We start from the raw sequence: 22615 nt of genomic DNA on the forward strand, positions 1-22615 counted from the left end.
CAGGACTCCGCTTCTTTTACAGGAGACTCCAGATACTCTAGAATTTTTTGTATGTGAAATGAACATATTGCATATGTTTTCTTACACCTCCTCATGATGAGCATGTTGCTATCCTTATGCACATTTCACTAGGAGCATGGTACTGTAGTGCAATCAGAGATAAATGAAAGGGAGGGTTGGAATAAAATCTGCATTTACCCTGCAAGAGGATTAGTCCATTCTCCTTTGAAACACTGTGTGTATTTTTGTAGAGCTGTTCTCTATATTCATCAGTCCCCAGGACCCTTCCCCCCCCCAAGTTTACACCCCTCTGCTATCAAGATGCATACCTCCCAGCCCCTGGCTCTGAAGGATGGGTTGGTATTGCTTTCACACCCTGCCAATACCACGCCTTACTAAGGGATTACTACTTTATAACTCATGTCATTGCTTTCCTGCTGTCCAGAGCTCCTGCTGGCATGGGAGAGAGACCAGTATGTGTATCTCATACTGTTGTGTAGAGCACACCACTAAGCCGCTGGGCTGGGCTGGGCTGGATTGGTCTTTGGTGTTTTCTCATGGGACAGAATGGGAGGTGTTGAGAGCTAGCACTACCATAGCAGCTATGGTATTAATTAACAGACTGTAAAAAGAAAAGGAGGACTTGTGGCACCTTAGAGACTAACAAATTTATTTGAGCATAAGCTTTCGTGAGCTACAGCTCACTTCATCGGATGCATTCATATGCATTCATATAAGATTTATAGAAAGGCAGCCCTGGCACATCGGCTCGGTGCTGGCCATACAGAAGTCTTTTTTCTTACATGTGAGATGCCAGCCTGGTGAGAGACTCCCTTCCGCTTCCTCCAACACCCAAGAGGAGAGCATTCCCCAGTGCCTGGCGCAGGATCCGGCTGATCCGGCAGATGTGCTGCATAGCATCCATAAAGAGCACCAGCTTCATCTTGGTGGTGTTGATCTGATCGTATTCCTCCATGTACTCCTCAATCACACGCATAAGCTGCAGGCAAACAGAGACAGATAAGAACAGTAACATGGCAAGCGCAGCAGCTTCCCAGAAACAATCCAAGGGAAAGACCAGCCTCTCATGGCAGAAATCATCCTTGAGAACCACATGTAGGTGGAAATAACATACACCTGGTGTGGTGCTCACTTCAAGAAGGGGCCACCAGCACTACATCTGATCATCTCCTGCTGACTAGGCCACGGAATGGTCTATTAGGGGCCACGTGGGTCTCATTCTCTGGACTCAAGATGGAAAGAGAGAAATGAACCAGAAAAAGACTCATCTGAATCAACCCCTTCAGAAAAGAGGAAATACTACATTGAGTTTAACCTCCCTAGCCAAAACGTCTCACCCACATGATTATTTAAACAGTATCTTGTGCCAATTCCATCAGGGTCTTCTTCAACAATGTTGCCCAGAGGTTAATGCAATGGACCAGGGGTTAATATTTTATGGTTTCTACTCTCAGTTCTTCCATCAATTCACAGTGGGAACTTGGGCAAGTAACTTAATCTCTTGGGCCCGGATTGAAATCAATGGAAATTAGAAGTCTAAATACTTTTATGGATCTGGGCCTCACTGTGTGTTTTGTCCATCCATAAAATGGGCATGGGTACATTTACCTACCAGAGAGGATGTTGTGAAGCTGAATTAATGAATGAATATACTTCATTTAGCAATCATGAGATGAGAGGTGATGATGTTATTATTTGTTTCTGGTAGCAAGTGCAAACTATATTGCGCATCATTAAAATCTTTATAATTTTACCTTTTTCTTATTAACATTACCACAGTAGTACTACTCTCCTCCCAATAGGGAATGCTGCAGTAATGATAGTTACTTGTAAAGGTCAATTGTAAAGATCTTACTGGCTAGCATTGTCCTATTGAACATAAAGCTGGGACTCCTCCTAATCAATTCCATCCTCTAGTTCTGAGTGTTGCACTCAGGTTAGGAGGGTTGGCACAGAAGGTTGCCTACTGCTCTTTGCAGGATCATTATTACCTGCCCAAACACCAGAAGAAGTAGGGGAATTTGGAAAGACATCACTTCCTAGTTCAATTCCATTCAGGTCCTCATATTGTGTTCATCATGCATTTAGAGCCTAGCCTGACCCTGTAGAGCCTTACATAATTGGCACTGGGTATGGGATCATATCCTAACCCCCTCAACACAGCCTGGCAATGTTAACACTGGGTAGGTGACACATTCCAAACACTCAGCTAGAGAAGATCCATAGTTTGTATCAGCTATGCCTTCTTAGTGTTGAATAGGACTGAATACAAGTAAAAGAAAATCATAAAAATGGGGAGAAATCAAAAGCATCCTACCTTTTCCTGGTCATCAATTAGTTCATATATTTTGACATCAGCACCAGGCATCATGAAGTCTCCAAAGAGAACTGGCTGGTAGGGAATAACCTCCTCAAAGGTGGTGTCCCACTCTGCCATCATGCTCTTCATCAGATCATCAAACCAGATGCGGTCCTCATCATTAACCAGGCGGTCACGGAACACACGACAACTCTCATGATACCAGAGCCTGAGCAGGTGCAGTTTGTCCTGGCAGAGAATCTCAGTGAGATATGTCCATTAGGCTATGAGTCCCTCCTGCAGGATTGCTAGGTTACCTCCAGAACATGTGGTCTTTTTCTAATTCTCAGTTAGAAAAGGAAGAATTTGGAAGGACACCACTAAGCCCCTTTCTTAGCAGCATTCCATGCTAAAGCAGGTGCTCTACAGAGGGGCTAATTAACACTGCAATAAATATCTGTGCAATTCTTTCCCATGCCAGGGTAACTTTAAAATCCACATTGTTAGAGTTCAATCCACCATCTCGTATTAGATTTTAATTTTTCCTTCATTACTATTTTCACAAGGTCTGAGATTAAGACCAGAAAGACCTTTATGATAATCTAACCTGCCTTGCAGAATACAGGCCAAAGAACTTCTGCCAGCAATTCCTGTAATAAATCCATATCTCGCTACAGCATATTGTTGAGAAGGACATCCACTCTTGATTTAAAGACTCCAAATGGTGGAGAACTCACCACATCCCTAGGTAAACTGTCTCTCCCCCCCCCCCCGCAGGGAAACTGACCCAAGACAGCATCCCTGGGTGTTGGAACTCCTTCAGCAGCATCCATTTCAGGTTACAGGTGATTTCATATTTATAATTGTGCAAAAAGACACAACAAATTGGGTATTTCTGTGCATTTATTACATGCTGGGTAGTGTCAAAATGCACAAGTCTGAATAACCTGGGAAGTGCAACAAGCCCCTGCTAATAATGCAAGGCCTTGGGCAGCTTCTTGCCTTTTTTATGTCTATTTTGAACCTTGACCTGCGTACAGTGAGATCTGAAATTCCCCAGGCAGTACAGAATGATGGGAGATAAAATGGTGGAAGGACTCACCTCGATTTTGCAGGCTTCAGCCATGAGCATCCCCTGGAAAACTTTGGAGAGGTCCCTCAGATTAAAGGTATAGTGTGACTTTGCTGGAGTAGGCAACAGTTGGGACGTGATGGTTGAATACACACGAATGGTGGCATTGACAAGGGGCTCATTCAAGTGCTCGACTCCGGGGGCTCCCGCTGCAGGAACAGAAGGTAGCAGCATTTTTGGGGTGTGAAGGACTGACAGAATTCAAGCACAATAGGCAGGCAGACTGACACTGATGCCACCATTGCTATTGTTCAGTAACACTCATTGTGGACCTTGCCTGAGGACCTGGCCATCTCCTCAGCTTGCCATTCTTGTTGAATCTGCAGCCAACGGGCACAGAGTTGATCAATGCTCAAGGGGAGACTCTCCACCAGTCATAGCCAGACTTTGTTCAACTAGTCCACACATGTGAGCTCAGTAACGAAGTATCAATCCTGTCCTACCATGGGGGCAACCCTGAGCTGCTAAGCAGCCGCTGCAGTACAAGGGTCAAGCTCAGAAGCATCAGTAGAGACTGAACATGTACAAAAAAGTATCTTTTTTGTGGGGGCAGATTAAAGAAAAGAGAGTAGGAAGCAATGGAGGATGTCGCTAATAAGGGAATGGGGGGGCTAATGAGCACTATGTCATCTTGGGTTTCTGGGCTACATTTGTCATACATCAAACTCAATTAGCGTGGGATCCTCAAGGAAAGATTTCCCTTGATGGTGGTGAATGGCAGGATTAAAAGCATGCCAGTTACCAAAACATTTTTTATCCTAATCCAGTTTCTTATTAAAAAAATACCTTTGTAACAGCCCTGTCACACCCTATAATCATGGCCACTTTTTACGATGCCCACTGAGATCCCACCCACATGGCCAAATTCACTGCTTGTACCTTTGACTCAAACCCACAGACCTTGCCACAGTCCCAAGTTCATACCTAGGAGCCAACATATCCTGTCGTTGCTTAGAATCTCTGCATGGGTGCTCAGAAATCTCTGCTTTGGCCCTTGGTTACAGCTTGATGTTCCTATTCCTTCCCCGTGTTTACACTCAGATGCTCAGCTCTGTGGATGTGACCTCAAATTCACACCTTGGTCCCAAACCATCCAGCTCAGGCCCATGGATGGGAATAAAAGGCAACCAGAAACTGACAAATGATGATGAGTCTATGACACAAAATGAAATCAATTCTAAGTGACCTGTTTTATTCTGAAAATCATTTCTCTGGGTCGCTACAGCACCTTTCCAGACTCCAATACTCACTGCTCCGCTGTTCATAGACAACAGCTGGTGCAGAATAAAAGAAACCCCTGCTTCTTCCACAAAGTCTGAAGCTAGCAGAGATCAGGCAACACATCTTGCCCAGTCATCTGGACAAACGTCTCAGTCTACAGAAGGATACAGGTCACGCAGAGTCTTAGAATCCTTCTGAGCACTCTGTGAGCCCTGTCCTGTTCACAATGTATGGTTTGTGTTCTGTCACTCTTACTTACGGACTGGATCTCTGAAACTTCTTTCTCCAAGGAGTCCAGCTAGAAAATCAAGGAAGAAAAACAAAGGTTGTTTTCTATTGGCAGAGACAAATAATATCCACAGCACTCTGTCCACCACAGAGAAAATCCTTTTTAAGAGGACTAGGCTATGTCAGATTTTATGTACAATTTTCAGGGCCAGATTCGCTATGGTTGTAAATTGGCACATCTCCACCGAACATGATGAAAATGTGCCAATTTACCCCGGCAGGGAATTTGGCCCTATGACTGAAGTGCTCCCTCATTGCTCAGAGTCAAATGATAGTTTCCCAGAAACACTTTCCATTCCAGATTCCAGCATTTCTTAATCCCCTCATTAGCTTAATTCTTAACCAAGTGGGGATGTAGATGGGCAGAGACTTGTGAAGTGAAGAGGAAAAGCCTTGTGTCCTCAGAACTTACCCATCCAGCTGCCAAGAATGGTGGAGAAGATGGTCTTCTTGCTGCTGTCCTCCATCTCCGTAAAGGAAAGGTAGTTGAAATGGCGGGTGAAGCGTGGCGTGATGGCATTCCTTCCTCCGCCTGGGGGCCCCATGGCACAGATGAAATTAATATCCACCAAGTTCTTAAAGGTACCTGGGAAATAGTCCAGAGGAGAGTAATGGCATAGCTGCATGCCAAGCCTAAACCAGAAATGTTTTCTATGAATCCTAGTCTCACTCGCTAGCTATGTATATACACTGCATTAGCCTAATTAGCCAGCATGCCAACCCTAGAGAATGTAAATAGTGTTAGGCAAAGAACCTGGATCATACCAATCTGTTTCCTGTCGTACCAGCCCTGGTGGTCCATCCACTGCCGAAGCAGCTCAATCGGGGGCTGAGCGCCATAGGTCTCCAGTGCTGGCATATTTAGGTCATCAATGAAAAATATGAAGTACTTGCCAAGAGGAGGACCAAACACCCCCTTTCTCCTGCAAGGATGGAGAAAGTATGTGAGAATGGAGATGGCTGAAAGGAGTACAGCCCAACACTTCCATCACCAAAGCACTCCTGACATAACCCAGTCCAAAGGACCACTGAAGAAGCTGTCTGTGGAGTCATCCCCCTTCTCTGGATCTGCATTCCACCCCCCACCCCACAATCTTCCGAAAAGGCACAACACAGTGTTCAGGTGAAGTCCTCTGGTTACTTCAGAATTCTGTCTCAAGTTACAACTGTGCAACCCCAATGAAGCCCGTACAGTTGCAGTGGTATAAGACCGACCAGAATTTGGTCCCATCAGTCTGTTTGCCCCCCTTGATGGAATGCATGCCTGACCCATTAATGATGATGGGAGTCACCTGCATGTCTCAAGTAGCGAAATATACCCCTAACTGTTATATTTTCAGTCAGGAGAACTTGAAGTGAATCAGAGAGAATATCTTATATGGGCTTCACACAATCGATCACTGGATGCATCAAACCAGATTGTGAATGGTGAAGGGTGAAGCAAGCCTCTTGGGGTTAAGAATTAATGCTGCTAGCCCATGCTGGATGATTCTTGGCATGCAATGGCTAATGTTTCCTCCCCTCACCAGTTTCCTTGAAGATCCAGTACCCAGATTTTAGGAATGATCGCTGCAAGTTAGGCCAAATTGTGTAGCATTTAAGGGATAACAAGGAACGGTGCAACATCAACAGACTCACACCACTGACTGCCTTTTATTGGCCATTGCATCCAATGTTTCTAGCTCTCCCTGATCCAGAGTTAGGATTGGAGTGCCTTTTATTTCCCTCTGCCAGAGTTACATTTGGACTGTGTCCTTTCAGTGCTCAGGATGAAACTGAAGGGCAAAGGTATTAACAGAGAGGTATATCAACGACAGGAGTGCTGCCTTCGCTAGCACAAGAGTTTTGCCTTTTATCCAGTTTGCTGTCAATGAGGTCCTGGGTTTGGTTGGCTGAGGTGCGAGCAGAAAACGTTAGGAAGTGAGTGATATATTCTAGAGGCAAGTTCTTCAAAAGCTTGTCTGAAATAGTGAGAGTCTTCCCAGTGCCAGTCGGACCAACACAGAGAACCTGCAGTGAGAAAAAGGAAATGCAGTCATCATTGCAGTGTAAACCCGGGCAGATGGAATAACCATTTGCCAACTGGTTTGCTTTCACTGGCTCAGTTGGGACGACACAGACTCCTACCAAAACCAGTCAAGGACAAAAAGTTTACTCTCTTAGTTAGGGAGGCAGATCAGGATAACAGATCTCTCTGACAATGAAAAGAACCAAACTGGAGAAGTAGGGAAGAGAGCCCTGGAGAGCAGGGAAATCTTGGTGGTGATTGGTTGACCTGTTAGAGCAAGTGAGGCTGAACCCAGCATCTGCACTGCCTCGGTCTATCTATGTAAAGTTGGCACCTGCTCAGTTGCTGAGGGAAAGGAATAATGATGCTTGTAAGCCAGGTGCCACGTCCAACTACAGGAATGAATGTCTGCAGCAGGGGGAGAATTTAACTATATTAGGTATTTCTAAGGCACGTATCACCATATAGAAAATGGGACCACAGCCAAGGAGACAAAGGTTAAACCCAAAAGCAAAGGCAAGGTCAAGACACGTACTGGTTTTCGATTGGTGAGCAGCATTTCCAGCAGATGGGCCATCTGGACAGTATTCATTGTGGGGATTATAATGTCACAGAAGCTTGTGTCAGGGACTATGGTGAACTGTGCAGTGGAATCTATCCAATTCACCCAGCCCACCTGAAAGACAGAGTTGTTACTGGAAGAAGCAACTGCCTGTAAAATGGTGATAATAAGAGTCAGCACTTATACTATGCTTTTCCTCTTCAAACTCTTTGCATAGATTAGGAATGGATTTTTTAGGTGTCCCGATTCCCAGTCCCTTGCTCTCCTCTCTACATCTCCCTATATATTATTGTCCCCCAAAGCAGCTGACACTTTTACTATGGACTAAGGGCAGCCTGAGGGTTAGAGATTGTTGCCCCCAAAGTAACTCGCTCTTTATTTCTTTCCGAACACTTGGTTCAAATGTTGACAGAACATTTGAGATAGCTGCAAGAACAGACAGTACCATTAGACAGAGACCTAAACTGTAAGGGGGAAATAGATCTGACTGAAAAGGAGGAAGACTGTTTCTTTGGAAACCTTTCTTTATGTTTGTTGCAGTCTCCACTCCTGTGTTCACCTGAAACGTATGAAGCAGGGAGGCTGTATGTATGCATGAAATGAATTACCATCCCGCTTGAAAAAAGTCAGAGGCCAAAACCTACTAGCTCAAGGCCAGTCCAAAGATGAGGGAATGGGTCCACCAGTGAGGCTCAGAGAATCCTCTTCTAGATTCCATTTCTGAGGTCTTTCCCCAGTGCAAATAGCTCCAATGCTGCCTCTGCCACTGCTCAGAGAACCAGAGAAATGCAGGGCTGGAAGGGACCTCAAGAAGTCATCAAGTCCAGCCCCCTGCACTGTGGCAGAATTAAGTCAACCTTACAGACAGGTGTTTGTCCAACTTGTTTTTAAAAGCTTCTAATCATGGAGACTCCATTACCTCCCTTTGGAAGCCTATTCCAGAGCCTACCTACCCTTATAGTTCAAAAGTTTTTCCAAATAGCTAACCTAACTCCCTCTTGCTGCAGATTAAGTCCATTACTTCTTGTCCTACCTTCAGTGGACATGGAGGAAAAATTGATCACCATCCTCAACATACTGGAAGACTAATATCAGGTCTCAGTCTTCTTTTTCAAGACTAAACATGCCCAGTTTTTTTAACCTTTCCTCATAGATCAGGTTTTCTAAACCTTTTGTTGCTCTCCTCTGGATTCTCTCCAATTTGTCCACATCCTTCCTAGATTGTAGTGCCCAGAATTGGACATAGTACTCCAGCTGGGGCCTCAGCAGTGCCGATTAGAGCAGGACAGTTACCTCCTGTGTCTTACATACAACACTCCTGTTAACAAATCCCAAAATAATATTAGCCTTTTTTACAGCTGCATCACACTGAGGACTTATATTCAGTTTGCTCATGGCTATCTCCAGCACCAGCACCATGAAATTGACATGAATTTTCTCATTTTTACTTCTCTTTCCCTTCCAGCCTTCTGAATAACAGTAGTGAAATTGATCAGACTTTGGACATTTCCCAACCAGGGGAAAGCCCTGAGCAATGGCAGAGGTACTGGAACCGTCTGCAGACTTGCATTTGGAAGATCTGCTTCACAATCACAAGAGTAAGAAACCTTTTTTTAAAGCACAATGTTCAGTTTCTCCTTAGGCCTGGTCTACACTGTGAGGGGGATCAATCTAAGTTACGCAACTTAAGCTACGTGAATAATGTAGCTGAAGTCGATGTACTTAGACCTACTCACTGCAGTGTCTTCACTGCGGTGAGTTGACCACTGCTGCTCCCCTGTCGACGCTGCCTGTGCCTCTCGCAGCGGTGGAGTACAGGAGTCGACAGGAGAGTGCTTGGGGGTCGATTTATCGCATCTAGACTAGACATAATAAATCAACCCCCGCTGGATCGATCACTGCTCACCGATTCAGCGGGTAGTATAGACAGACCCTTAGACATCTCCACCCAATACGGCAAGGCTCCTGCTCGCCCTTGGTGAATAGATTTTACTGTCTGTACAGTACCTTAGCCTTAGCTGCTGGTCCGTCCCTTCTATTCTTTAGTTTGATGAATTGCTCGGCTTTTAATACATAAGTTAGAGATGGGTAAAGTCTTTACCTCCTTGACAAAATCTTCATCTACATCTTCCTCAGCATTGCTGAGCCCAGCATCATCCAGTTTATAATCGTAAACCAGCCCCTCCTCTGGGAAAAGTAACTGGATCTGTGGGAAATAAAGCAGAGCATGAATGTCATACCTGGCTCTGCTCCAGATCAATTGACCAACAGGAACCAGGCTAATGTGGAGAACATTGCTTTTCAGCAATGAAATTCTGTCCAGTCCATATGGCTTATCTCTGTCCTCTTTCCTAGAGGTTTTGATGCAGATGTTCTGATGAAGCTTGAAGTTTCCCCCCTGTAGATAATTCCCCAGGAGGGACCCTTGCACAAGTCTTCTGGAAATTCAGGGAGCTCTGTTACCTGTGTTACTGGGTGCTACCATCATGAGCTAATATTACCTAATAACATCCACTTACCTGTTCACTTGCCATCTTCTCTTTCAACCACAAGCTGAAGGCCACACGACTTTGGGCATCTCCAGTTGCACCCACACTCCAGATCAAGGAGAACATGAACCAGGGTTCAATCAGTTCCCCAAGTCGGTCAGTCTTCTCACGGGGAAGCTTCCTAATTCCCTGAACATCCAATAAGCAGAGTAAATTTAATCCTCACACACGCAGTTCAGTTGGACTGGGGGTTAAATATGGACACCTCACTGAAAATCTTGACGTCTCCATTTAGTTTATTTACTGCTTTTCTGAATGATTCTTAGATGAGTCCATTCATTACAGACTGTGAGCCAAATTCTGCTCTCAGTTACATTGGTGTAAATCTGTCACTGAGAGCAGAATTTGGCCTGTGGTTTTTAATGCTAGAATTTCCTGTCTCCTTCAATATCAACACAAAGAAACTACCATCCCAGGTGTATTCCTACATATAAATGTGCAACCTATTTCATCCAGCACTATAATTGTGGAGCTACTGTTGTAGTTAGCAGATTATCCTCTTGCTTTATAGTATAATCCTCTATTATGTACAAAGCTAGAGTCATCCTTCCTTGGTGTATTGCACATAATCCTCAATATAACCATGCATTCAGCATGAGTCAGGGCAATGCTATATGTAGATGAGCTTCAGAGTAACTGACCAAACTCCCTCCAGCACTATGCACAGAACACATTGTTTTCCTGTAACTTCCATCCTGTAATGTGCACCAGTTGGTAGCTGTGGTGTTCCTCCTACACTCTGCAGTTTAACCCTCTAGTGCTATGAGCAGCGAGAGCAACAAACAGATTATACAAAAATTCCTACCTCAATGGGAATGAAAGGTTCAAAGAAGCATTCCAGTAGTTTAAGAAGGCTCATTGTCAGGTTACTGTTTGTTGAGGCAATTATCTCTTTCACTGATCCCCGGACAAAGCTGATGGACTCCTGCAAGGATCAGGCAGACACAGCTCAGCTCCTGGGTCATCTTCCTTTCAAGAGTTTATTTACCTCCTAGGGCTTCAGTTTCCCCTTTTCTCACTGCATGTTACATTTATCAGGGAGGTCACAGCTGAAAATTCTGCTATTTCAAGCTGTGCCCCAAATACCGTTCGCTTCAGCCAGAGAATGGAGGCCGAGAAAAGAGTCTGAGTAAACCTCTTCTGTTTAATACTGAATAGATTATAATACAGGAACAGTCCTGCTCTTTTTGCCGTCATTGCTGATAAATAGCTTTTAAGATATTTCTGACAGTACTTTGTTGATCTCCATCAAAATGATGGAAATAGCAAGGCTCAGTTTTACAATTCAGAGCTACGTCTCTCCATGGAATAACTCCACAGAAGGAAACAGAGTTATCGCAGGAAAGAATTTGGTGTGCTGATTATCAAAAAACCACACAATCCTTTGGGCCAGTATGAAGAAGTCACATCTATATGGATTAGTGAGTACATAAGCTATTAAGACCAGCAGATTCACTCTGGGTACTGGTAGCATTTAATCATTTAGGCATTTAATCTCAGATGCAGCTAAAATCTTAGCTCTTTAGAAGGACCGACTCTCAAACTAACCCAACAGGTTCTGAGCCACTGGAGTCCTAAAGCCAGGTCTGTCAGATAGACTGGAAGAGATCTGGAACATGACAGGAGCTCACCTCTAGAAATCTGCTGAAGAGGGATGTTAACTGCTCTGAGAAAGGCTTCATGATGTCTGGAATTTTCCTCAGCCAGCACTCAGTGAAGGGCTTGAGCCCCAAGAGGCTGGGCTCCAGGTAAACCATGCCACACCGGGAGACTGTGGCGGGGGAGGCAACAGCCAGGTCCTGTACTTCAAACATCATGGTCATCATCTGAAAACCGTGGATGGACAACAAGGATCTGTCAGCATAGCTCAGCCTTAGGAATGACAAGATCCTAGGATCTTTCAGCATGGCTCAGCGATAAGGTCACCTATCTGGCTCAAAGGAGTCGGTTCTAATAATGCAGTTCTCTGCCACTGGTGTTGGGAGGGAAGGTAGTGCCACGGGGGAGTAAAGTGAATGCTGGGGCTTCCTGGGATTTCCACCTCAGTGGACTCAGACTCAAGCTGGGATTGTCAAAGGAGCAAAAGAAGTTAGAGTTCCCAATGCCCCTTGAATGTCAGTAGCATTTGGCCTAACTCTCCTTTGAAAATCTGAGGCTCAGTGCCTGCCTGCACAGGCACGGCGTATATTCTGCAGTCAAATAGAAAGAACCAAATGTAGCTTGTCAGCTCTTTAGAGCAGGGACCGCTTTGTTGTCTCTGTCTGTTCTGCACCTAGCACACCGGGGTCTCTTAGCTATACAGATGGTAATCTCTGCAGGAATCCGTCCTGCAGATAACGTTAACTGGAAATGCAAAGGCAATTCTGTTCCATGTTAGAGCGAGTGAACAGAGGAGAGAACAGCTAGAGAGGACAGAGAAACAGGACAGCAAGAGAAGAAAGGTTAGTCACCTCTGTTAGCTTAATGATTTCTCCAGAGCTAAGACACAGCTTCTTATTATCATCTAGCACGGTGTTCATATTCTCGATCCAGACCGCATCGACTGGCCCATCAAACACATACCATTTCTTATTCATATCACTGGCGATGGCTCCCACCCGAATGAGTGATGAAAGAATCCCATCTGTCCTGTAACACGGGAGGAAAGAGGCAAGAGAAGCTGTAACAGTTGCTTTCTCTATATCTATCTCCAAGTGAAATTCTGACCCTGTTGAAATCAATTGCAAAATTTCCACCAATTTCCCTGGAGCTGGGATTTCACTCTGGGTTCATATACTGTGTATCTGAGTGCCTCACGAGTTTATTAAAGTGAGCAGATAAAGATGTCTCTCTCTCTCTCTCTCTCCTTCCCCAGTAAATCTCTAGAATCTGCACAGCCTTTTAGCATAACCTCTTTAGGAATGATGTGGCTGAATCCACCCCACTTTGTGAGTGAAGACCCTGATTCCTGTTGCTTCTATGTACATAGGACAACACAGACACTAATAATGCATCCATACAGCGCCAGTGGTGCTGCTGGTGATGAGTGGGATAGTGGAGGAGAGAGTGATGGAGGTTGATGTCTGAGATTTAATCTGTATGTGAATGTCTACAGTGCAATTGCTGCTCAGACCCTCAATTGCACTCCCATTATTAAATAATTATTGTTATTTATATAGTACCACAGATGTTCATGGCCCTTGTTACCGAGTTCAAAAGAAAACAAACTCGTCTGAAGCCCAGCTGATTAAAAGAAATGGATTTATGTCTCTAAATGTGTTTTATATGGAGACTGTATTTTTTGTCACACTGATATATCTATGTGCTGCCCTTGGGCAGAAACCACATAGTAAATAAGCTGTCAAGCTTAAGTCGAATATACTATAAAAATATCCTTCAATAAAGATTCATTGGAGCCCAGAGCTAGTGAGCTTCAGGGTACAGTATGAGAAATTTATTTGTTTTCGCTTTTCTCAGAGGTGTTTTTTTTTTCTTCTGGTTTTCATAGTTTTCTGGAATATACGTTCTTTAACTTTGTTCCAAAGCATCTGGCTGGTATGACAGGAAGCATTAGAATAATGCAAGTGGATCTTACATTATAGCATGTGGATTTCCATCAATCCACCAAGCCCTTCTTAGCCAGCCTCAGAAAGGAACATTTAGAAACCCAGCCAGTGGTAAGTGGGCTGTTGAGAAGGGTAGATGGCCCATCAGAGAGTCTCTCAATAAGGGATCTACATAATGGGGATGGAGAACCACTGAAATAATAAGTACAGGGGAGATACTCAAGCACAAAGATAGGCTCCTAATTCCCAATGGCAGGCAATGAGAGTTGGGAACCTAACTCCTCTTTGACTATCTTCCCTTAGTTACAGAAGGCCATCAGCACAAGCCAGATTTACATGACACAAAAGGCATTCTTCACTCGTGCCTCTAAAGAAAGTAAAGCTCTTTAAGGTACTGTATCCTAGAGAGTTCATAGACCTAGACGGACGACAAGAAGCCCTAGACCAGATGAGAAGGAGGATGGTGGGTTTTGTCCGTTACCATTCATGCGTTAGCAAGTCAAACTCTCCATAAAGCTGGCCCATAGTGATGGATTTCGGATTCAGTACAAAGTAGTTGACTGCTTCATAGTTCCCACCACTGACCGAAGGCTGACCTTTCAGAGAGGTCATTGCAGCTGCCAGAACTTTGTAACACTGCAGAGACAGAAGGGAAGGGAATTAAACATGGCTTCTATGATAGCAATCAGAGGGGAAGTAAACTCACAGGGACATGATTCAGAAGATTAGTAAGGAAGGAGGAGGTGTAATGAAGGACTTTGCGCAAGTGTCTGGAAGTAGCCTGGGAAATGGATCTGTAAGAAAGAGGCTGATCACAGAAAAGAAGGGAAAGAACTTAAATCACCAATACTAGCGGTTGGTGAAATATCTGAAGATCCAACATCATAGTAGTTGAAGCTGGCCAGCCTCAAAGCCATCCTCAAACTTCTGCATGGCACTCTGAAGTTTAGGACACAGCAAGTAAGCCTCAGAGACTGATCACAAAGCCCAGAAGAGAAGGTTGCTAATATACTTCACCACAGCTACAAATCCATATTTTCATCTATATTTCAGGTCAGAACAAAAACTTCTCACTCCTATAGCTCCTGTGCACATAGAGGTTGAATATGCTACAGCATTAGTGTTTTGTGCAAGATTTAACACTCTTCTATGATTCCCCATTCCACTCCCATCTAGCTATTCATATACATGCAATGGCTCACTGTACCCAATGCAGCATCTCCATCACCTTTACCTTTGTTTTCCCCGAGCCTGCTGGCCCCACCAGCATGAGGCCATGGCGCACCACAGTGGTTTCATACAGCTGGATGCACTTTGTCACAAAACCTGAGAAGGAACAAGATTCTGAATATGGATCTTGTAATCTGTTTCACTTGCCAGAAAATCCGAGGGCTCCATGCTCCAACTGGCAGACCAATGGACTTGTTGCCCTTATCTCATAAGCCAGTGCAGTTTTATTGGCCGGTAATGACCCTGGCTCCAATCCAGCAAAGCACTTGCCTATCTGCTGAACTTTAAGCAAAAAGCATTCCCACTGAAGACAATGAGACTAGTCCTATCCTTAAAGTTAAGCAGGTGCCACAAAGTTAAGTAGGATCTGGGCCCCATAGGTAGTGATGCATATCATTGGTTCTTTTGGCCAAACAGTCATTGGCCATAATCATTAGAGCATTGATACTCAGACCTCAGTGGTTCAGGAGCCAAATTAGCAATCAACATTACCCAAAGGAGCCACCAGAGTGTGAATTCAGTGTTTCGTTTACTATTTTATCTATCTATCTATCTATACATACACACAAATAATGTGTGCGCATATATATATTATTCTTACAGCAAAATGATTGACACAGTATTATTATTTTATCAACTACAATTGGTTCATAACATAGCAAAAGCCTCCTGATTGCTTTAGATTGGTTAATAATTAAATCACACAGTGTTTTAATATCATGTGCTGCAAAGAGCAGCAGGAGACACATTAAAGAGCCACTTGTTTTTCGGGAGCCTCAGTCTGAGTATCACTGCATTAGAGTAATTCAGCCCTTAACAATCACCCAGTGCCTTAATATCTATATCGTATTTCAATGGCTCATCAAAGAATGATGCATCCAATAACAACAACAGATGACACTACATTCTGTATTGGATTCCTGCATTTCACTGTTTAGCACTGTCCCTGAGAAGCATGGCACTGAATAAAAGGAGCACCTAGTATCATCTGCAGCATTAAGGGGAAACAGCAAAACAATGTAAAAAACAATTGTTTTTAGCCCTTTACTGATCCTTTATAATGTATAAAGATCGTCTCAAATCTGTGTTTTGGTTGTATTAAACTTTTGACTTTTATTTTGCATTGGAAATACCAGGTCCTGACTTATTCCATTTTTCTGGAGGTCTCTGACAAGTTTTGGAGACATTGAAAATGACACCAGAGCTGGAGATTGAAATCCAAGGTGCAGGTCTCCCAGTGCAAGTCAACATCCTTCACACAGTCATCTAGGGGATGGGAGGGCTGCCACTTGGGCTTTAACCTCCAACTGTGATGTCACTCTCCAAGTCCTCCAAACATTGCAGATCTCTGTGAAAGAGAGGGAAGTCAGGGCCTGATATTTCTGCTGTTCCAAGCAGTAAACCATTAGGAAAAAAGTTGATGCAGCTATTTTCACATGCCATAGAGGAGGCAGCGCATGCATATGCATGTACGCACGTGCGCAAACACACACATTTTAGTTCACTTTGTCATTCACCTTAAAGAGCTTTTTCACTTACCCTCAACATCCTTCAGTTTGTCCTTGATGCAGGATTTTCGGATTGTGTCTTCAAGGATGCCATATTCAATAGGCTCCTCTTTGATCTTGGGAAACAAGTCAGAGACAATACCATTGAACAGCTTGAGGTCATCCTGGAGGAACTTGGGTACATTGACATCCCGGATGGCCCTAAGGCAGATCAGCTCCTGCAAAGAATTAAGGACCAATAGTTAAATGAACTCTGCTCCCCTTCCTGCTTCCTTCTGCAAGATGTCCGTCACATCCATCATCCTCGGCCTGGTTTGCCAGGGTCTTCACTACAGAAGTCATGTCTATTTTGTTCTTTGCTTTTTCTCAGGTTGCACCTCTGTAAGCCTTTTAGAATTCTATCTCCCTGGAATTCTTACTGACTGCAGTGACCCCTGCAGTGAATATAGAACAATGTGTGTGGAACCATTATGGATGAAACTAGAGTGTACTTGCTTCATTCATGGTAGGATTCTCTCTCTTTAGGTTGCCAGCAGCTGAGATCACAGTCTTCACAGCTCTCATTCCAAAGTCATAGTGGTCCTGTAGCAGGCATGGAGGAAATGACTAAATTAGACACTAGTGCATCATCCTGGAACAATGAACCTGCAATTTCAATCTATTAGGTAGGGGGAAGGGAGTATTTCCTTGGAACAGCAGCCCTCCCACTCACATCAGTTTGCTAGAAAAGCTAGAAAAGTCATCTCCTTTAACAGCTAGTCTTATGCCCCAGGAGCATTATCCTGGGTGAGGAGGTAGAGGGTAACTGGATGAAGAGAGACATTAAAAGGAACTGCTGTTGGGCCCAAGGGTCATGCAAGAGCAGCTCTGCACATTCATGTAAAGTAAATGAAACAGCATGAGGGATAGCTGGGCCACAATTGGATGCAAATCAGCATTAAAGAAGAATGAAATGGATGAAGGAGGGCCACGGATGTGGTTGTGAAAGTGGGAAAGGATCGAGGGCCTGTGAAACATTAAGCTACTATGGAGTCTTGAATTAAGAGAGACACTCCAATACTCCAGGCCCTTCCCATTTTAGAAAAAGCTATATATCAAGAAGTCACAGACTTGGCTGCTGAGCTGTTCCGATGACAGTTTGAACGTAGTGGTGATCTTCTTTGCTAGGACCTTGGCTTCATTGAAGCCAAAGGAATAGAGAGAAATCTCTGCAATCATGGAGTAATCTGGAACCATCATAGCCACAGGACGGAAGAGAGCCTGGAATATACAAATCCATTAGGACAGGATGAAGACACCACTGCTCCCTCCTCCAACAGGTCTAGATCTGTGTGAATTCTACTCCTGGGCTGCAGCAGAAGCTTTAGAACATAAGAACACAAAAGTAGCCATACTGGATCAGATCATAGGTCCATCTAGCTCAGTATCCTGTATCCCAGAGGGAATGAACAGAACAGGTAATCATCAAGTGATCCATCCCCTATCACCCATTCCCGGCTTCTGTCAAACAGAGGCTAGGGACTCCCTCCCTGTCTATCCTGGCTAATAGCCACTGATGGACCTATCCTCCATGAATTTATTGAGTTCTTTTTTTAACCCTTTTCTGTGGGATCTGTCCCAGTCTCAGTGTTTACTTACACATGTGGTTTTTTATATCAAAATGATCCTAGAATCCTACCAAAAGCATCTTCTCTTATCTCTTGTGGCATGGGCATGCCCAGATCACCAACCACCCTGCTACACTGACTGGAAGAAGCACAGCCTTGTCCATTTCTTACAATACTGGATACATAGTTCTCTAAGGAGGACACCATGGTTCAGAATCACACCTCGGTACACGCTGGCTAAGCTGGGGTGGATAAGCTGCACAAAAAAGCCACACAAGCTCCACTTCTCTGGGAGGTCTGCTGGAGATCAGTGCTATTCACAAAAAACACAACGGTGGTGGAGGAGAAGGCATAGCCTGGACAGTCAGAGAACAGACTGATTCAGTCCATCTCCCCAGCAGCCTCCACAGGTGGACTCCTATGGATCCTCAACCACAACGGATAGCTGCCCTGTCCTGGAGGAGGGCAGCAGCTGCAACACCTTCTGCCCTCTCTTAGGGTGAATCTCTGGTGGGTCACCAGGTGGGGCAGGGAGGAGCAATTTACAGTTTCAGTGACTCTGGCCTCAGACTTTGCACAATCCACAGTTTCACTATTAACAGTGTAAATACCAAGGTGGAGTTCTATTCTGAAAAGGTACAGCATAAAAATGGCATTATGGAGATGCAGGTTTAGTGTTTCTCAATAACACACTGTTATAACTGATTAATTTTTAACTATCTGTGCCACAAGCTCACCTGGACCCACAAGCCAGGCCAGGCCACCCTCAGCTCAGGTGCAAGCAACAAGAAAACCTGTTTGCTTCTTTCACAGTCATTATGAAGTTTGTAAAGTTAAGGGCCTGTGTTTTCTAAAGAAGGTAGTGATTTTAGGTGCCTCCATTTCTGGGAGCCCAGCTTGACACGCCTGAATGGATTTTCAGAGGGCGGGCACTAAGCACACTTAGGAAATCAGGCCCTTTAGGTCTCTAGCTGAGCCCCCAAAATTGCTTGGCTCTTTGGAGAGGGAGATCTGGATGTTTCTAACTATGTTTTAATTTTCTTATTGCATCCACTGTGTGCTGAGTATTTTTCCAGCCATTTCCCCAGCAGGGAAGAGAACAGCCTCAGCAAGCATCTCAGCTTTCATGCTTGTTAAAGGGGTATGGCATTGTGAGATGGAGCTGTGGGACTGGCTATGCCAGGGCTACTGCAATGCAGATGGCCTCCTGTACACCCTGGCAGGGCACTGGTCCATCAGGAAATAATGCGAACACTCGTGCTTAGGTGGTGCAATTTCACTGGAGGTAGCAAGGAGTCTCCACAACACCTGGGCAATTTGTATGCCTGGACAAAAGGCACTGTAGTCACAAGACATTGTAATCATGAGCTGTGTCATTCTTTTAAATCCCCTCTAAAGACAGAACCAAGAAGTCAGTAAACTGTTCCTGAAACTGAGTCTTCCATGCTGGGCTGCTGCTAAATCCCCAGGTCAGCCCACCTAAGATGCCTCTTTATTGTATGGAACAGCAGCCACAGGCTTCCCTTATTAAATGTTAGGTATCTCAATCCCTTATATCTTAGTCTGTTCAACTCCTGTGACTTGTCATAATCCCAAGTGGGCAGTTATATCCAAATCCCATCCCTGAGGGTGAGGCACAGAATATATTCATTTTCAGTAATAATCTGGGTAGTTTAGGTCCTTATTTTGCCCCCATCTCCACAGTATCATAGTAATCTTTAATGTATTTATCCTCTCAACATCCCTGAGAGACAGGGCAGAGCTATTATCCCCATTTTACAGGTGGGGAACTGAGGCACTGAGACACTAAATGACTTGCCCAGGGTCACACAGGAAGACTGTGGCAGAGCAGGGAATTGGACCCTAGTCTCCCAAGTCAGACTAGCAGACCACAGAACCATCCTCCCTCTCTGTGCTAGTGCAGTGATGATGTTTACTGACCTTTAAGTTATCCGGTAATTCAGTTCGTCCAGCATATCCAGGGTTCATGGTGATGAAGACTGCACAGGATGGGACCAGAGGGATCTCAGCTCCTTCAAACATGAAGCGGTCCACCTAGAAAACCAAAACATGGCCATGCCCAATAAACAAAGGCAGGGACTCTGGAATTAAATAAGCAGATGACAGAATCTTCCTCTGCACCAGAAAAACAACCACTTTCCTCTCTGCATTGAAATTAGCTACTGGGGACAGGTATGGGTCACCCCACTGGTATGAATGACTAGCTCCCATACAGAAACTCAGTCTTAAGAACAGTATTTCTCCTCATTTTATGAAGAGCCCAGCTCTTACACAGAAGATTTACTGATCACTTACAATATTTCTTTTGCTCATGAAGAGGCTTCCAACCCCCAGCTATAAACAGTCAGCTGCCTTCATATTTATTCTGTCTGTGAATTGGGGGCAGAATTAATTTGTGTCATGAGGCAAGAAAAAACCTGAAATCCCTTTTAAGAGAGAGGGGACAGTTTCAGGTGGTGGATAAAGCAGCAGAATTCATTGCAAGCAAGTTTCTAATACTAACCCAATGTCAAGCAGCTTTGGATCTTAACCTTTATCAATCCTCCCAGGAGCAGCACAGAGGTTGGCTGTTAGAATTACTGATTGCTGACTCTCCATATTCTTGACTCGCCAAGAATTCAGAGGTGTGTGTGTGTGGGTCGCTTTGGAAATATCTGGAGTCTAGATAACACACCATGAATTCCTGCAATCACTTATGAGCAACCATGCTGGCTTGTACCTAGTCACAATAGTATATCTTACTTCTTGCATTGCAGTGGAGGCCATCAGGAATGGTAACACAGTCTCATCTGTGCCACTAAGTGTTCACATTGGCTCTAAGATTAGAACCTAATATAGGACAGAGAAGTAAAGGACGATGTCTAGTTTTGCCCTTCTCTATTTTTGAAGACTCACCCTTTGCTGCTGGGCCTTCTGAATGGTTGTGATCTGTTGAGCCACTACAGACAGCACCTCAACGTCAATGCGGTTAAACTCATCAAAGCAAGCCCACGCTCCGGAGCTGAGCAGGGAAAGGAAAACCAGAGAAGTGTCAGGAACACAGACATAGGGAGAAATTCTAGCAGTTCAACCAGCCCTAAGTATCAGTTCTGTGTGTGGGTGGCCATGTGAGAAAGAGGCAGGAAATGAATCCAACAGTCCTCAGCATTGCTGCTAGGATACTACACCATGGTTACCTGGAGAGGTAACCACAGGGCAGCCTGATACAAACACAGCATATTACAGGCCTGCTATTGAAAGGGACATCAACTCAGCCTCTCATTTTGTGGGTGGAGCTGACATAATTTAGACACCTAAGATGCCTGTATTGCATTCCAGGAAAAGAAGTCTGTGCATGAGAGAGATGCTCTTATCATTAGGGATGTTCAAAAAAAGACATAAAACTACTTGCAAAAAAAGGTCTGGGAAGGATATTGGAATGCATTGTCTACACGTGTGCAATGCACAATTGGACCAGCTCTGTTCGTTATGCAGAGAACAGGGGGCCAATTCTATAAGGATTCCTTGAGACCCATAACAGGCTCTCCTGGCTACTCAGTCAGGGCTATGGTCAGCAGGTTCTCTTCTGCTGAGGACTGATCCTAGCCGGACATGTAAGATAGTATGCAAAGGGTCAAAGACGTACATTTGAGCTTGTAGCATTTATAGACAGCTTCAAATGAAAATGGTGCAAAGCATTTTATTTTTGCTTGACAAGAATCCAACTGTTCGTTTATACTGGCACAACAATGCCTCTATCTTTCCTTCCAACAGGCATAAGGCTAGCATCCTGCAGCCATCTCATCACTCATTAGCTTTGGAACTGCAAAGCTCCTAGATTAAAACAATGCAGAAAGGCCCTCTTCATTCCGCCTTAACGCTATGCCACAGCTCCCCTCTCTTCCTTATAGCTATCACTCCAAGGCTCTCATCCAGATTGCCAGCACCTCCCCCCTCCCACCCACTTATAAGGCATAGGTGGCAATTTATTTTTCCTAAACCACTTTTTGCACCTGGCTAGTCCCTTCAGGAATTTTCCCATAGCCATGAAGTCAAGCTGGTCAGAGCAGTTGAACACTACTGTCTGTATAGCTAGAGCTTTCCCCAGATCTTTAGTTGTTTCTGTTTTGCCTGTTCCAGCAGGTCCTGCAGGTGCTCCTCCAAATTTTAGATGCAGGGCTCCAGTAAGTGTCAAGTAGCACCTACAGCAATGAAGAAACCAGTGAGCATTAGAAGTGTTCCTACTTGGGCTTAGAGTAGCAGCCGTGTTAGTCTGTATTCACAAAAAGAAAAGGAGTACTTGTGGCACCTTAGAGACTAACAAATTTATTAGAGCATAAGCTTTCATAGTGAGCTGTAGCTCACGAAAGCTTATGCTCTAATAAATTTGTTAGTCTCTAAGGTGCCACAAGTACTCCTTTTCTTTTTACTTGGGCTTAAGAACTGAAGATCCTATTTAATTATTTAAGGTGATCTGTTCTATCTATCTGCCTGGCATGATCACTGGAAATCCATCCCATATTATTCAGAGAGCTTTACTTACATATTTAGCAAAGTGTACAGGGATTTAGCTAAGCAGCTTCTGTTAACATTAATGGGAGTTGCATGGCTAAACCTTTGTACAGTCTGATGGAAATTCATTGTC

The 22615-nt window shown here is 44.3% G+C and overlaps 1 protein-coding gene across 1 annotated transcript in view; it reads right to left on the minus strand.

Annotated features, from left to right (window-relative positions):
* DNAH1 (dynein axonemal heavy chain 1) overlaps window positions 1-22615 on the minus strand; it is a 132761-nt gene that overhangs the window by 47092 nt on the left and 63054 nt on the right. Inside the window, exons 29-49 of the mRNA XM_038408554.2 lie at window positions 21984-22172; window positions 20887-20992; window positions 19912-20025; window positions 17474-17623; window positions 16859-16945; window positions 16395-16581; window positions 14860-14951; window positions 14107-14261; window positions 12531-12708; window positions 11712-11906; window positions 10886-11005; window positions 10051-10209; window positions 9633-9737; window positions 7505-7645; window positions 6811-6971; window positions 5727-5884; window positions 5374-5547; window positions 4933-4971; window positions 3423-3601; window positions 2339-2569; window positions 804-1000 (exon numbers count right to left, since the gene is read on the minus strand). Coding sequence (XP_038264482.1) covers window positions 804-1000; window positions 2339-2569; window positions 3423-3601; window positions 4933-4971; window positions 5374-5547; window positions 5727-5884; window positions 6811-6971; window positions 7505-7645; window positions 9633-9737; window positions 10051-10209; window positions 10886-11005; window positions 11712-11906; window positions 12531-12708; window positions 14107-14261; window positions 14860-14951; window positions 16395-16581; window positions 16859-16945; window positions 17474-17623; window positions 19912-20025; window positions 20887-20992; window positions 21984-22172 — 3117 coding nt within the window. The remainder of the gene's footprint in view (window positions 1-803; window positions 1001-2338; window positions 2570-3422; window positions 3602-4932; window positions 4972-5373; window positions 5548-5726; window positions 5885-6810; window positions 6972-7504; window positions 7646-9632; window positions 9738-10050; window positions 10210-10885; window positions 11006-11711; window positions 11907-12530; window positions 12709-14106; window positions 14262-14859; window positions 14952-16394; window positions 16582-16858; window positions 16946-17473; window positions 17624-19911; window positions 20026-20886; window positions 20993-21983; window positions 22173-22615) is intronic.

The sequence above is a fragment of the Dermochelys coriacea genome, chromosome 7 (assembly GCF_009764565.3).
Source record: "Dermochelys coriacea isolate rDerCor1 chromosome 7, rDerCor1.pri.v4, whole genome shotgun sequence".
Taxonomy (NCBI): Eukaryota; Metazoa; Chordata; order Testudines; family Dermochelyidae; genus Dermochelys; species Dermochelys coriacea.